The sequence below is a fragment of the Lagopus leucura genome, unplaced genomic scaffold, assembly GCF_019238085.1.
Source record: "Lagopus leucura isolate 7727_CA_CO unplaced genomic scaffold, USGS_WTPT01 Super-Scaffold_100018, whole genome shotgun sequence".
Lineage (NCBI taxonomy): Eukaryota > Metazoa > Chordata > Aves > Galliformes > Phasianidae > Lagopus > Lagopus leucura.
The window spans coordinates 9951467-9968433 of NW_024962272.1; the positions used below are offsets into that span (position 1 = coordinate 9951467).

At 36.5% G+C, this 16967-nt stretch overlaps 1 protein-coding gene across 1 annotated transcript in view; it reads left to right on the forward strand.

Moving 5' to 3' along the window:
* Positions 1–16967, forward strand: part of VPS13A (vacuolar protein sorting 13 homolog A) — an 87944-nt gene that overhangs the window by 43397 nt on the left and 27580 nt on the right. Inside the window, exons 34-47 of the mRNA XM_042877367.1 lie at positions 303–450; positions 1220–1367; positions 2747–2871; positions 3729–3898; positions 4533–4753; positions 5850–6082; positions 7203–7295; positions 7796–8152; positions 8922–9023; positions 9447–9605; positions 9721–9982; positions 10878–11038; positions 11473–11576; positions 12867–13164. Of these exons, the coding sequence (XP_042733301.1) occupies positions 303–450; positions 1220–1367; positions 2747–2871; positions 3729–3898; positions 4533–4753; positions 5850–6082; positions 7203–7295; positions 7796–8152; positions 8922–9023; positions 9447–9605; positions 9721–9982; positions 10878–11038; positions 11473–11576; positions 12867–13164 (2581 nt within the window). The remainder of the gene's footprint in view (positions 1–302; positions 451–1219; positions 1368–2746; positions 2872–3728; positions 3899–4532; positions 4754–5849; positions 6083–7202; positions 7296–7795; positions 8153–8921; positions 9024–9446; positions 9606–9720; positions 9983–10877; positions 11039–11472; positions 11577–12866; positions 13165–16967) is intronic.

Consider the following 16967-nt stretch of genomic DNA (forward strand, 5'->3'; position numbering starts at 1 on the left):
GAGATTTTCAAACAAAGTTTTAAGAGAGAATGGTTTGCTCTTCAGTGAAGACCTGTGAGGAGATCATAACGTGCAAGGAGTTAGTATGCAACATGCCTGGACATATGCCTGAAAACTCCTCCCTGCCAAGAAAGCATGTTTAATTGATGGAATAAAGCCTTACCTAGAAATTTGAAGTGTAGTGCACTCAATTATTTTTAGACTGGCTTACAGTACTCCTAAATAAGATGACGAAAATGAGTGTTTGTATGAATATGTAAATATAACGTGTTAAGATGACAAAATTTCATTTCTCTTTGCAGGTCATGCTATGAGCAGAATTCTTTGCAAACTGAAGTAGAGCTGCTGCAACCTCTCAATCTGGAAGTAGCTGTTGAACGAAATTTATCTGCTGCATGGTATAATGAGGTTCCTGATATTGAAATATCTGGACGACTCAAGCCTATGAATGTAAGCAGTTAGTTTTGAAAACAGCTGCTGAAATGCCTATGCAAGATAGATATTGTCCTGTCCATAAAAAAAGCCTATAATCCCTAGGTTATTATTTGGTCTAAGGACACATAGGCAGAATTGGATTTTGTCATTTCATATGGAGATAGGAAAGTTCTGTTCTGTTCTGATCTAAGAACTGTAATCTGTGACGCTGCAGACAGATTTTCTGCTATTGCTATTGTCAGATAAAAATGACTATGCTTTTATATCCTTGTTTTATGTGTTTCCATCTTTGTAGGATGAAAAAACATGAATTTATTAGTCTATTAATCTCATGGTCATCTTCAGAATTCACACCTACAACAAGCTTCAATCTGAGTTAAGGACGTGCTCATTTAAATTAAGAATCATAAGATGTAAAGCATGTCAGCTGAAGGAAGAAACCAATTTGCTAAATTAAAAAAAAAAAAAAGTAGTAACTTACTGTAAAGTACCTTGTGACTACATACATTCAACAGTTTTGAGCAACTTTATGTCAAACTGTGAATGTCTTCTAACCTTTAATTTTTAAATTGCAGAAAAAAAAAATAGTGGGAAGAAACAAAATAATATATGAATAACTTTTGATTTCTAGAATTTACATTAAGGAATTATGTGGATTTGAGAAATATTTTACTTGGTTCTTAAATTTGGTTTATTTATATCTTTTAAAAACTTAAATTTCAGTTATCAAAAGTTTACTGGACAGAGATGTTCTGAGTTCAATAACAATATCTTTTTTTTTAAGCTAATACTCAGTCAGGAGGACATTACAACAATACTGAGGACACTTAATGAAAATATAGGTGAAAGCTCAGGTGCATCACCACCTTCTCAAGAACTGAAAGATACAACCAGTCGCAGTGATATCCGCAGTACTTCAGAGCACTCTGCAGGTAATATTTTGTGTAATTGAGTGCTGATTAGCATTTTTTTAATGTTTCTTTCAACTTTTGCTTTCTATCAGATTTACCTTTATAAAAAGGTAAGATTGAGTTGTTTGTAACAGAAAGCCTTTATTAACTGGACACTGTGTTTTGAAATATACCCAGCCAGTAGGAGCACCGGACTACTGTAGTAAGTCTTGTACAATATAGTACTTTTATGTAAGGACTGTCTTGTTTTTCTGGCAATAATGCAGTGAGCACATAAAATTTGGTGTTGGTAGAATCCCACTTTGGGAAACTTGTTCAATTAGTCTTTTTTTCTGTGTAACCTGATTCTGTTGCCAGTAGCATTTTTAAACTGTATGTCTTTTCATGATTGTAGAACAGAACAAAAATAGTCCAGTTGGAGGGGACCTATAAAGACTGTCTAGTCAGACTTCCTGGCTACTTCAGGGATAACCAGAAGTTAAAGCATATTATGCAGCGTATTGTCCAAAAGCCTCTTGAACACTGACAGCCATGAGGCATCTACCACCTCACTAGGAAACTTATTTCAGTGTTTAACTACATACACAACAAAGAAATGTTCCCTGAAATTCACTCTGAACTTCCTCTAGTGATTCAGCTTTTTGCCTCTTGTGTGTCCGCTCATTGGTGACAAGGAGGAAGAGATTGATAACTCCCTCTCCACTTCTCCTCCTCTTTGTAGAGTGCAGTAAGGTTGTCTCTCAGACTCTCTTTCTGTCCTCCTTTTCTTGAACAATCTGAGTGCTCACAGCCTCTTCTCACAGTATGTGCCTTCCAGTCATTTTGCTTTTCTCTGGACGCCTTTGAATAACTTAACATCCTTCTTATATTGTGGGGCCAAAACCCACACACAGTCTGCACCAATGCTAAATTTAGCAGAATTGCCTCTTTTGGCTAGGTGGATATATTGTGCAAAATGCATCCCAGAATGCTGTTTACCCTCCAGGCTGCCATGGCACTCTGATGATCTATGTCGACCCTAATTATGACATTGCTACAGTTGTCCCTATTGAGTAGGCATAACTGACCATAAATTGCTCAGCACATACTCAAGAACAAAGCAAATAGGGTTCAGAAATTGTATTCTGTGGAATTGTTACGTGCACAACAGAGTATACCATTAAGGGATGTTTTACATCTTTCTTTTAAAATAATCAAGATTGCACATGGAAATCACAAAAAGAGTGTTTTCTCAAACGTATGTGACTTTGCCAACAAGAATTGGATTGGATTTAATTGAAATGTGGAAGAATAGGGAAGCTGTAATCTCTTCTAGTCATTTGTGAGAATATATTTTTTTTCTTATTTGCTGTCAGCAAATAAGTTCTTAAATATTGAAGTGTTCTTCTGATTTCTGAAAGGTGTAACTGTTGTGACATCAGCTGTGGTGGAATTGCATTCACCTGTGAAAATAAAAACAACACTAAAACTGGATTTCAGATTCGACTCTTTGACTTTAGTGTTATATAATTCAAATTCCAAACAGGTAAGTATAATTTTGACTGCATGGAACAAAAAATATGTGTAGAGTCTTTTAAATTAATAACATAGTATTTTAATTTATTTGCAGAGAGAGTGATTTCCAGCAGTAGTAACAAACAAAATATAAATATTATTTTAATTAATTTTATTAATTATTTTAATTACCTGTCAAGATAGAGAATAAAAAAATCGTAGTATATCGTATCTAGAAGCTTCTGTATCTTAAAACTTAACAAAAGCTCATCTTGATAGAAAGAATTTATGGGGAGGAAAAAAAAAAGGGATATCCAGGCTTTCTTCTATTTATACATTCATGTGTGAACATATTAGTCAACTTGTAGAGAGAGACATTTAGAATTTGTATCTTAATATGAACACCTGTGGCTTCTTCTTGGTTTAAATTTATAAAATTTGTCAGCAAATGTCTGACTAGAAGTTTGTTAGTAATTTATTGTAAGCTTGTAGTGTGTTATACTGGAGCTTGAAGACTTCTCCTGTATCTGGCTATACAGTGTGTTTTTGCATAGGACAAACTTAATTTCTCACATTTGACATTTTTACGTCTACTTTGTATTTTTTAACCTAAAATGGCAAACTATCTGAAATTGTGTATGACAGTTCTACTTTCTCTTAAACATCTCCCCTTCATTAATGTAATCTTGCTCTAGCAATCCAGTAGAAAAGTAAAGCTTTGTTTATATGGAGCTTTCTCAGTATATTATTGTTTTTTTTTTTTCTCTTTCGATTTACTAGTGAGTTTATTTAAATTGTTAGAATTCTTATCGAATAAATAAAGCAGTGTGTGTAACTTCCATTTCCTGTAAGCAGACATACAAATGTATTTTCATTTCATTTAAACAGGGTACAAATTTGGATCAGAGAGATGACCTTTTGAAGCTTGCAGAGTTTAAGTTGCTGTTAATGTCAGCTGCTGTGAAAATGTTGTCAGATGGCTCAATGAATGCTTCAGTCAAGTTAGCAAACTGTACATTAGATGATGAAAGACAGGCAATCCACAAGGCTACACCGAGGTCTGTGTTTCAATATGAAATACTATTTAACTGGAGTTTTCCAGAGAGCTGCAAATATCTGTGATCTGTATCTAGTGTTCTGCTAAATAAGCAGTTTTTTTTATAAGGATAGTCCTTTATGTATGCACTACAGTTTCTGTGCACATGAACAAGACCTGTTTCCTTTTGGCCATTTGTTCCCCACGGTGTTTGTGAGGCACCAATATAAGTGCTATAAATGAAATTTAGATATGAAGTAGCTCAGTGCAGGTGGAAACAACTTCTACTTTCGTATTTAATAAAGCAGTGGGGAAATAATACTAAGATTTACTTGATGAAGAGTGATAAAAAGTAAACTGTAACACTTGCATATTTTGGCAAGTAATTGTGATGGTTTGATTTCATTTTGGTCTGTTAAAGTTATAAACTTCTTTAAACGCCAGTATATAGGAGCCCTGTCATTTTTGAAGTTTTATAGAATTTATGTTGATATTGATTGGATTATTCTTTAAAGCATTGATTATGCTATGAAGTTTTCAGTATTACTTTTTAAATTCAGTCCTTTTGCAGCTGGAGTGAGAACCTAGAGTATCTTTCAGTTATTTGTGGATGTTTTCTTATTGTCTTACTGAATGCTGCCTTAATGGATTTACAGGATGATGGAAATGAAGCACGGATTTGAAAAGAAAGTTATGATGGATATAAGCTATAAGCAGGGGAGAGATGGCACAGTTCTTGATGTGATTGTTCAAGAGATATATCTTTGTGCAAGCATGGAATTTCTACTTACAGTTGCAGATATATTCCTAAAAGCTAATGCAGAAAGTGCTGCTGCACAGAGGAATCTCAGGCAGTCCTTACCTTTAAAAGAGCAAGGTATGTGCTGGAAATAGTGTAAAAAAATTATATTTAAATATCCAGTTACTTTCAGTATTTATGACACTCTTAAAATTATTATACTCTTTTCATTTTATTTCCATTACGTATATGCTTTTTTTTTTTAACCGTTAATGTTTTCTTCTTTGCAATAAAGAAATTGTCTCATGTCTCTCAGCCTTTACTTATAAATGAAGTTCTGCCTTCCCAAAAACAGGAACAACTAAAAATATGTTGCTACAATAAAGTGAAAATGACAGATTTGATAGCCCCTAAATTTGTTTGGTTGTCTTAGCATTCTCAATGAATGGTTGAATTCTGCCCAATAGCTACCCAGAAATGTTGTCATTTCATTTGTCCGTTAATTTGCTCTTCTCTATACATCAGAGGAAAAATTTTTAGCTTGCGTAAACAATTTAGAGTCCAACACTATAAAGAGTATATCTGACATTAGAAATAATCATTAGAGAACCAGAGCTGGTAATGGGATTTTTATGCTTCTGTGCCTGAGAAAATTCACATCAAATCTACAAAGCTACTCATCGTTGATTTTATTTTCCTGTACCATAAACATCTGAGTCCACCTCAGCTAGGACTGCTGTGATTACTTAGTAGATGATCAAAATCTAAACAAATCAGGAGGTCTTGCCTGAAAGTATACTGGCATCACAAATCATATACTGAGTTTACTTAACTCTGCATTACTGTGCAATATAAGAACGTGTATCTTGCTTCTGCGCAGAGTAGAAAATGTCTAGCATTTTTGTAAGTTCATATAGTAGCTGGCGGATATGGGTATTTAGTAAAGCTGTTGCATTTGCCAGTTTCATAGTCTAAATCAGAGGTGATTCCTTTGGTCTTTTTGGAGTTATTTGTTCAGTCTGAAAGTAGTTATAGCTTTAGAGGTCTTATGTCTATATAAATGAATCTAGGAACAAATCAAAAGCAGGAAATCTACATGCTTTCTGATGCCAACCTTAGCAGATCTTGCCAGTAAATCTTTAAAACGGTTCTAATGTTATAAATAAAAAAGAGATGTATGTAACAACTGTTTAAGCTTTGAACAATTGACCTAACTGAATTTCTGTTTTTGAAGCACCTCTGCAGCCTGTTTCTATGATGGAAATGAACATTATTGTTAAAAATCCGGAAATTGTGTTTGTGGCTGATTTAACAAGAAGTGATGCTCCTGCTTTGGTAGTTACAGCACAGTGTGAGGTCTTCATTAAAAATAGCCCTGAAAGGTATAGCATGACAGCTGCTGTTAAAGAGATACAAGTGAAAGCATGCCCATTTCTTCCAGAAAAAAGGAAAGGGAATGTAACTACGGTAAGTTTAAAAACATCCAGTTTGTATTTAAAAGGCACTGTGTAACTTATGCTACTAGAATATAAGTTATTTCTGAAGTTTTATATTATGTATGCATGAATAAAATTCTGTGTTTGGGTTATATTGTTGCTTTTGTTCTGTTTTGTGTGATCGGACAAAAAAAAAATCTTAAGATGTAGCTTTGAGATTTCTTTCAATGACAAGGTCAAAATTAAGATTCAAGAGGAGAAAAAATGCTATTTATTTCTTACATCCTGTGTAAGCCAAATGACTAGTGGTTTGCAAGAATACTGTGTTTTAAATGCTACATAGCCAGTTTGGAATTTCAGTCTGAAACTTTCCATTAAATTACTATGTGAGTGTATACCAAGGAGTCGCAGACAGAATGGAAAGTTTCTGATTGTGATTCTGATAATTTTATGAATAGCTTACTGTAGATGATTCATAAAATTATCAGAGAACTAGAAATTCAAATGACATTCCACTGTCTTTAGTCAAGAAAGGGAACATCTGACGTGATGTTTTATGAAGATCACAAAGTTCAGGAGATTTGTAGTAACGTGAAGTTTTTATAATTCCTAAACTCTGGGGACACATGTGTTAGATTTTTTTCTTCTTATAAATAGATTTTATCACATGAGATGTGAAAACTAACCCCTGCTTTAAGAGTAGCGCAGTGTAATGAGGTTCTTTTCCTGCATTTCTCACATGTGCTTTAGAATATAATATTTTCATTTCTTGTTGTACCACAAAAAATAAAGTGATGAATTTGAGCAACAATAGATAAAATAATAATGCAAACAAAAAGTGTTAAATCAAACTCAATTGGTAAAACTAATTCAGGGTATTTCTGTGTTAGCAGCATCTGATTTAGATATGGATAGAGATGTTGGGAAATATCATAAAAGTAGCATTCCTGGAAATTTATATTTTTCTGAGGTTATATTTCTGATGCTTGTTTTTCTTTACACTGGAACATGTTTCACATATTGCTCAGATTACTTTTAATTTTGAAGAACAGGCAATATATTTTCACTGTTCTTGATGTGTGGTATTTAAAATTATATGGTTTTTAATTTTTTTTTTCAACATGTATTTTTTACTCTTTTTTACTCTGTAGGTATTACAGCCTTGCGACTTCTTCTTTGAAATGAAACAGACTGGTAATAATCCACAGTCAGCTGATCTAATGATTAAATCCCTGGCAGTAAAAGTAAGTAGAATTTTATTTTATTTTTAATTCTACTCCTTCCTGCTCAGATGGCTTCAAAGTTACATATGAGATATGTCTCTTTAAAAACGTAAAAACTAAAAATCAGGAATGAGTGAAGTGGTAAATTGTTTCTGTTTTTCATCAGATCACTTTGCTGCTTTAGCATGTAAAAACAAATAAAATTGATGAACAACCAGTAAGTTGTAGTGTCTAAGTTTTGCAAGAATGTGTGATGTGCTGACTTTGCATCTGAAGCATTCACATATGGCACTGGATAATGTAGTTTTGAAAGATCTTGTCTGGCAAAAAGGTGGGGTTGAAAATATGAACAGATCAAAATATAGCTTGTGGAAAGAAATGTGTTTTGAAATGTGAGGAAAGAGATTTGTAGAAAACATAACTATTTTGTTAAGGTCATTGATTGATTGCTTTGTCTGAAAGTTGCTGACTTTTCTTCCTGTGCTAGCTTCTAATCAATTATTCCAACTTCATATTTGTAGGTTTCACCAATAATCATAAATACGGTAATAACGATTACCTCCGCCCTTTATCGAACTGCAGAAACAACAGAAGAAGAGATTAGTGAAATTCCTCCGGGCTTGTGGAATATGAAAGACTTAAAAGATCTAAAATTGTGGTTTCTTGAAGAGTCAAGTGAAAGTGAAGACACAAATCCAATCACTGAACTGGTTCCCACAGGGCAGTTACTGAAAATGAGTATAGAATCTGTTGTTCTTACACTTGAAGCTGGGGTTGGGCACCGAACTGTACCAATGCTCTTAGCCAAGTCCTCATTTCTAGGAGAAGTCAAAAACTGGAGTACCCTCATCAACCTACATTCTCAGCTTGAGCTAGAGGTGAGAAATTCTAGATAAGGAAAGAATTTTCTTAATATATTACCTCATCATATTATTTAGAAAATAAAAGAAAAATGATCTGTATATTTGATGATTGAACTCTCGAAGACACCCAGTGTAGGAGCAGGAGAGGAATAACATGCTGAAGTAGTGAAAGCAGAAAATCTAATACATTAGATTTATTGTATTAATGGCAGTGACTGATGTCATACGGTCTCACATTTATATTCTATATAGTTTCCCAAATGCCTATTGTGACAATATTAAGTTTTGAAGAACCACAGGCTAAAACTCATGAACAATGTTAAATTAAGATTGCTACAGAGTATATTAATGTGTCCTACTTTCAAATGTTACGTGGTATCAGTATCCTATGTGAGTCTTCCAAACTGGCTGTTTGTAAAAAAGTAAATGTAAAATTAAGTAGCTCTTGTAGGTAGATTCTTCCTTATTTTATAGAGCTTTAGGCTTTCAGTACCTAGAATTTAAACTAAAATTATATTTTAAGTGATAGAGCATATAAAACCTTCTTGCAAAGAGAACTTATAGTAGAGGCTTAGATGCATCATTTATTTCATTATGTATTTTCTTCATTTTATGAAGGGAGCTAACTAAAAGTCTAACCTGATTAGTTTTGTTGTTGTTGTTGTTGTTCTGAAGAAATTAATATACCTGTAAATCAGAATTTTATGTCCCTTAAAATATATGTAGATCTTCCAGTATTTTAAATAGTGTTTAATTTCCTAACTGACATTTGCATTTCCCATAGGTGCACTATTTTAATGAGATGTTTGGAGTTTGGGAACCTTTACTTGAGCCACTAGAAATAGAGAAGACTGACTTATTTAAACCATGGATTCTTGAAATCAAGGTATGTTTTCCAAAGCTTAACTCTGGGAAAATCTTTCATTTAAATTATTTTTTGGGGAAAATAAACTAAGCAACAAACAAGCAATCATAACTCTTCACCTGTTAGCAATGAGACTATGTCAATTCTGGTCTCAAAGTAGATAAGTATATTACTAAGGAAAAGGGATGAAAAATGATCTATTTAGTACTGTTACTGGAATTTCATTCACATCTGAGATCTATTCTTTGCCTATTGCCTTCTTTTCTTCTTTATTCCTTCTCTTTTCTTGTTTTAACTTGAAAGTAGAAATATGAATGAAATAGGAATATCAGTACAGAGCATAGAAGTGGGAAGAGAAGAGGAAATAAAAGGTCATGAGATGAAACTTCCTCTGTAGAAAAAATGATCAGATAAGAATTCTTAAAAAAATGTATCTTCTTTCAGATGAAGAAGAAAGCTAAAAAAGCATTAGTTGAATCAGATGCAGAAGAAGAAAACTATAAAGTTCCAGAATATAAAACAGTAATAAGCGTTTCCTCAAAAGACCAGCTGAATATTACATTATCCAAATGTGGACTGCAAATGTTGAGTAACTTGGGAACGGTAAGAAAGATAACTTTACTGTACAGCGTCAGATTTCTGTTAAGTGAATATTTGCACAAACTCACTTGTTGAAGCCTTACTCCATATATTTATGATTTGTATCTTTACTTTCCAGGCATTTGCTGAAGCAGCTAGTCAAACTTCAGATATCTTCAAAAAAGACCGAGCGCCATTTGTACTAATAAATTCTTTGGGACTTGCCATCACTGTCTTGCCTAGTGATTCTTTCAGTGTCCTCAATGTTGAATTTGGAGCAAAAATATTTGATTTAAAAGATGGAGATACTTTAAATATGGAATATGTCAGAACTAAAAGTGAGAGTGAACAGTTCACAGCAATGACAACCCTGAGTAGCAAAAGGTTTTATATTCAGATCTGTAAGTTCCAAAATTCATAAACCATCATTTTTTGTAAATACTTTGTGATACACCTTGTATTTGTCACGTGGTCATCCAGTGTTTATTGACATGAAAGCATTGTTTCTTTGGATTGTAGATGCATGCTAGTGTTTGAAATGCTTATATGGCCTTCTTAGCTAAAAGTCGTGCATATCTTGTTAATTTCTGTAGCATAAACTTGCCATTATAATAATTTATTAGATTACTAATCGTTATTTCATAATTTTATTGCAATTACTTTTTTTGTTTATATTCATATGTTAATACATAATGAAGCTGTCTATACAACATTTTAGTTTCTAACGGTACTGAGGGTTGTATATATGCATGTTTCCTTAAGGGAAAAGTCAAGAAAAACTGTTTTAAATATTTTAAATATAGTTGTAGCTAAAATTAACTGGTTTTGATGGTTTGAGTTAGCCATATATGTTGGTTTCTTATACCAATTGACAGTTTTTCAAGACTGATCTCTCAAACCAGTTGTGACAGATTATTTGTTTATAGTTGAATTATTTTTTTCAATATATATGTGCAATACCTTGTTAATAAGCCATAATATTTTGTGAACATTTATTTGTAGGCACTGATACTACTAGCAGAGGCAAACCTGCAGTGTATTTAAGTTACGTGTTCATTTACTCCTTTTCCTGTGTGGAGAAAAAAGGAATCTTTCCTGTTTGGTCCCACCACAAGATTGTCAGTTAGACCAGAAGGGACAGTTGTACTTTTCAATCTGCTTTAATTTTTTTTTTTTTTTTTTTTTTTTTTAACGGATTGAATGCTTTAGAAAATACTCTTGAACACTTCTTTCTCTTTTTTAAATGTATGTTAATTCTCCTTTTGAATGTTTTGTTTCTGGCTTTGCAAATTCTAGGTCCACATAATCATTCTACTGTCGAGAAGATTCCGCTGACCAAAGTGGGTCGGTGTATTTACAGAGTAAGACATGAGGAGTCAGGTGTGGAAAGGTCCATTGTCTGCCAAATTGATACTGTTGAAGGAAGCAAGATGATAACTATTCGTTCTCCTATCCAGGTATATAACCAGGATCCTTCTCTGCATTGTAGTTTCATTTACATTTTAAATATATATATATTTTTAATGAATGTAGATAACTTTATAGTCTTTAAAAAATCATTTCAAAAAGCAGTTTACAAACTGATCTCAACAATTCATGTAACTTTGCTAGTATAATGCTTTGCATTATAAAATAGATTACAAGAGATTTTCAAAAATAAAAAGCTTTTTCAAAGCTACTAAAACGTTGGATGTGAGGGAGCTGGAGTTTAGGTTGCAAAACATTGTTCAATTAGATTTTCTGTTATTAGAGAAACCTTTTGAAATGCTTGACTTTGAATGGGAAATGGGTAAGATAAATAGTGAGAAAGTACTTCTGTGCTCTGTTCGACTCAACAGTTTGTCTAACAAGTATTTCCTTATGTATATTGCTGGATTTTTATTTTGTTTAGATAAGGAATCATTTTTCAATCCCTTTCACAATTTTTGATGAAGGAAGATGTCTAGGGACTGCATCACCAGAGAATGAATTCAACATACCATTGTCCTCATACAGGTAGTTTATTAGATTATTCTGCTATCCAATAATATGCTAATATATTGCTGATTGTTGTATGCAAGTAACTGCGTTAAAAAATAAAAGTCCATTTCCCATTTGCTACCTAATATTCACACAGAAGACCTTTTTTGATGGAATGATGTCTAGTTAAAGTTGCAGCTGCTTTTTCTTTTTTCTCTCTTTTTTTTTTCCTATTTTTTTAGAGAGAGGGATACTGAAATGTAACATTGAATGTAATACACTTAAACTACACCACTGATGTAGAATAGGGCTTGTCAATTTTTGAAAGACTTGTCTTACAGTATATCTATGCTATTAACACCTGCAAACTAATACCCAATTGAAATTGCAGTGTGTGTGTGTACTGTTTATCTAATCTGTTACTAACATGTAGACAGATGTTTGTTTTGACAGTTTTTAAGGCTTCTTCCTTCTGTTCTCTCCTAAACATCCATCCTTTTTTTTTTTTTTTTCTTTTTGATGATGATAAGCACGTACTGGCAAGTATTAGTATATATAACTTTCTATGTGCTGAAGTTTGCAAAGCAGTCATAAAAGTTATAGAATGCTTCCATGTTAGTCACAAGGCATTGACAGCAGTCCTTCTGTTTCAATTTCATTTTTAGTTGAGTAAGTTATAGTGCACTGAAAGTGCTCCTATTTTCATGAATGTCTCTAACTATCTGTATCTTATTAAATAAGACTATTTAAGAAGATTATTTACTAAGAAGGTTTTGCAACTTTCTGATTCCTTGCACAGAAACATTGGTGAGTTTCTTTGTACAGGCATGCAACATTAACTGACAAATCTTAGTCAAGAAGCATCTTGACTGGGTCAAAGCAGTTGCCTTAAAAAAGCCAAGACTACAAAAAATCCATAAATCTAGTGCCTAATGTGACTAGAAAGAAAGGCACTTCCTGCAGATCCGTAAGAGTTGGATTGCTTAGTCTGATCTTTTCCTTGGAAAAGGAATATAGCAGCTCTTGTAAATTAATTCAGTAGCACCTCCTTAACAACCTCCATCAGCCTCTTTTTTTTTTTTTTTTTTTTTTTTTAATAAAGTGTGTGGCAGTGTGAGGCAGAACACTGCAACTGGCATGATGCTCCAGGAACCTGTGTGACCTAATCTACCTTTAGCTTCCCTACTCAAATGAGACAAAGGCAGGCAATAAGTTACTGCCAGAAATTTTCAAAAATCCAAATACTAGAGTGTTAATACATCCTACTTTTTTGTAATTAAAATATTCAATCTCATACTGAGTGTTTAAAAATGCTTTCATTTACAGATCAAAACTGAGTTTGCTACCCATAGCAAATGAAAATGGAGTGGATGGAGAATATGATATGTGTGAAGGAATTACTTTTGACGAAATTATGAAAAATGTTGACAGCTTATTACAAAGGAAATGCCAGTCTGTGAGGTCGACGAATCACTCATTTATCATCAATATTGTTGCTGTAAAAGACACATTGACATCTTCATTATGTTCAGATGATGAGTGGGATTTTCCATATGTTGTACATTTATGGCCTTCTGTTCTTCTCCACAATCTTCTTCCTTATCACATAACTTACTCTGTAGAGGTAATTCTTCAGTGTTCCAGTTTTTGTGACGTTGCCTGTTTTTGTTATGAAAGCTGATTAGCTAATTGAAATCCGTATTTAATTGAAATCTGTATTTAAATAAACTGCTTCTTTTACTGTTCTTATGAAGCAGGCTTTAAAGATATTGCAGGGAAGTCTGTATCTACAGAAATGAAGTGACATCAGAATGGGGGAAAATGGTGTTTTTAATAGTCAGTACTAACTCATACTTCAGATACAAAGGCAAAGAGAAATTCATGCTGTGTAAACTTATTCCTGTAAGAGAGCTGCTTTCTCTTTTCCATGAGTATCTTGGTCCTAACTAAACACTAGTTTTTCCTAGAGATTATGACTGCCTCAAGCATTATAATTAGGTCATCCTACATAATGTTTTATGTGCTTTCACAGACTGTCATTAACTTCTAGCAGTACCATGCTAAGGAATTAGTATGTGAAGTATGGGAAATAAACAGGAAGAGTTGGAGATCTGCGTGCGGTCACATGGCTATGATCTCATTGCAATCACAGAGACGTGGTGGGACAGCTCACATGACTGGAATGTTGTCATGGAGGGCTATGTGCTTTTTAGGAAAGATCGGCCGGCAAGGCGGGGTGGTGGAGTTGCTCTTTATGTAAGAGAGCAGCTTGAATGTATTGAACTCCACCTGCGGGAGAGTGGTGTAGCAGTGGAGAGCTTGTGGGTAAGAATCAAGGGGCGGGCTGGTATGGCTGACACCGTTGTGGGTGTGTGCTACAGGCCCCCTGATCAGGAGGAGGAGGTTGATGAGGCCTTCCACAAACAGTTGGAAGCAGCGTCACGATCCCAGGCGCTGGTGCTTATGGGGGACTTCAATTATCCAGATATTTGCTGGAAAAGCAATGTGGCCAGGCATGCGCGGTCCAGACGGTTCCTGCAATGTGTTGAAGACAACTTCCTGATGCAGGTGGTTGAGGAATCGATGAGGAGAGGGGTACTGCTGGACCTTATTCTCACTAATAGAGAAGGGCTTGTCAGGGAAGTAAAGGTCGGGGGCAGCTTGGGTTGTAGTGACCACGAGATGGTGGAGTTCAAGATCCTGAGTGGAAGAAGTAAAGCAGAAAGTAGGATTGCTATCCTGGACTTTAGGAGAGCCAACTTTGATCTCTTCCAGGGCCTACTTGGAGCTGTCTCATGGGCTAGGGTGTTGGAAGGCAAGGGGGCCTGTGAGAGCTGGTCAGCATTTAAGCAGCTCTTCTTCCAAGCTCAGGATCGGTGCGTCCCTGTGAGGAAGAAATCGGGAAAGGGTGGCAGGAGACCTGTGTGGATGAGCAAGGAGCTCGTGCACAAACTCAAAGGAAAGAAGAAGGCCCATGAAATGTGGAAAAAGGGTCTGACTACTTGGGAAGAATACAGGAATGTTGTCAGGGTCTGCAGGGATGCGACAAGGAAGGCTAAAGCCCGCCTGGAATTAAATCTGGCAAAGGGGATAAAGGATAATAAAAAAGGTTTTTTCAAGTACATTAACAGTAAAAGGAAGACTAGGGAGAATGTGGCTCCCCTGCTAAGTGACGGGGGTGTTCTGGTAACGGGGGATGCTGAGAAGGCGGAGATACTGAATGCCTTCTTTGATTCTGTCTTCAGTGAAAAAGCTCCCCCTCGGGAATCTGAGACCCTGGAGGTTAGTGAGAGGATCTGGGGAATGGAAAACCCCCCTTCTGTCAGGGAAGAGGTGGTCCAGGAGCGCCTAGGCAACATCAATGTTCAGAAATCCATGGGACCCGATGGGATTCATCCACGGGTGCTGAAGGAGCTGGCAGAGGTGATTGCTGAACCGCTTTCTGTCATCTTTGAGAAGTCTTGGAAGACGGGGGAGGTGCCTGAAGACTGGAAGATAGCCAACGTCACCCCGGTCTTCAAAAAGGGCAAGAAGGAAGACCCAGGCAATTATAGGCCAGTCAGCCTCACCTCTGTCCCTGGAAAGGTGATGGAACAGCTGGTGCTGGATGTCATCTCCAGACAACTGGAAGAAGAAGAGGTTATCAGGAGTAGTCAGCACGGGTTCACAAGGGGGAGGTCATGCTTGACCAACCTGGTAGCCTTCTATGATGTTGTCTCTGGCTGGGTGGATAGGGGGAGAGCAGTGGATGTGGTCTACCTTGATTTCAGCAAGGCATTTGATACTGTCCCCCACGACATCCTTATAACAAAGCTGAGGAAGTGTGGGATAGATGAGTGGACAGTGAGGTGGGTTGAGAACTGGCTGACTGGCAGAGCACAGAGGGTCGTTGGTGGTGCAGAGTCCGGTTGGAGGCCTGTAACCAGCGGTGTTCCTCAGGGGTCTGTGCTGGGTTCGGTCTTGTTCAACATCTTCATCAATGACCTTGATGAGGGGATAATGGCCACCCTCAGCAAGTTTGCTGATGACATGAAGTTGGGAGGATTGGCTGACACGCCTGAAGGCTGTGCTGCCATTCAGCAAGACCTGGATAGGCTGGAGAGCTGGGCAGAAAAAAAACGGATGAGGTTTAACAAAAGCAAGTGTAGAGTCTTGCATCTGGGGAGGAATAATTCCATGCACCAGTACAGGTTGGGGGATGAGCTGCTGGAGGGGAGCTCTGCGGAAAGGGACCTGGGTGTCCTGGTGGACGACAGGTTGGCCATGAGGCAGCAGTGTGCCCTTGTGGCCAAAAAGGCCAATGGCATTGTGGGGTGCATTAAAAAGAGCGTGGCCAGCAGGTCAAAGGAGGTGATCCTCCCCCTCTACTCTGCCCTGGTAAGACCTCATCTGGAGTACTGCGTCCAGTTCTGGGCTCCCCAGTACAAAAAAGACAGGGATCTCTTGGAAAGAGTCCAGCGGAGGGCCACGAAGATGGTGAAGGGCCTGGAGCATCTCTCCTATGAAGAAAGGCTGAGTGAACTGGGTCTGTTCAGCCTTGAGAAAAGGAGACTGAGAGGGGACCTGATCCAGGTCTATAAATATCTAAGGTGTGGGGGGCAGAATGGCGAGGCCGGACTCTTTTCAGTGGTGAGTGGAGACAGGACAAGGGGAAACGGCTGGAAACTGCAGCATAGGAAGTTCCGCACAAACATGCGCAAGAACTTCTTTACAGTGAGGGTGACGGAGCACTGGAACAGGCTGCCCAGGGAGGTGGTGGAGTCTCCTTCTCTGGAGATGTTCCAGACCTGCCTGGACGCCTACCTGTGCGACCTGGTGTAGGGAACCTGCTTTGGCAGGGGGGTTGGACTCGATGATCTCTGGAGGTCCCTTCCAACCCCTACAATTCTGTGATTCTGTGATTCTGTGATAATTACCCCACTGCTGCCTTTTTGCTAAGTTTTTCCTTGAATTACAGCATAACTGAATATTATATATATAATCCAGGTGAAATTAAGTGCCCTTTGACTGCTAGTAGGCCTTTGAAAGCTGAGCACCAGCAGCTCTAATTTAAAACTCCTAAGACATGTACAATATCATCACTAGTTCCTTAGTACGAAATGTTCTAGTCTGTGCATATGTCTAGATTATGTCCTACTACTTAATGATACAGTTATAGAATACACTGAAATGCTTTTTTTTCTCAGATGATCTTAGTGACTAGTATTTGAAGTAGAATAGCAGAATAATCTCATCATAGCATTTTATCATAAATGCATGATTACTGGAGCTAGGGACTATGATTTCTGCCACATGCTTGAAAGTAACAGTTTATTTTCTGTATCTCTCTTATGAATCTTGTGAAATAAATTCTGAGTTGAGGAAGTCTGTCATTATGTTGATTTAAACCTGATGACAGATTTGTTGTCTTAAACACTAATGACAATA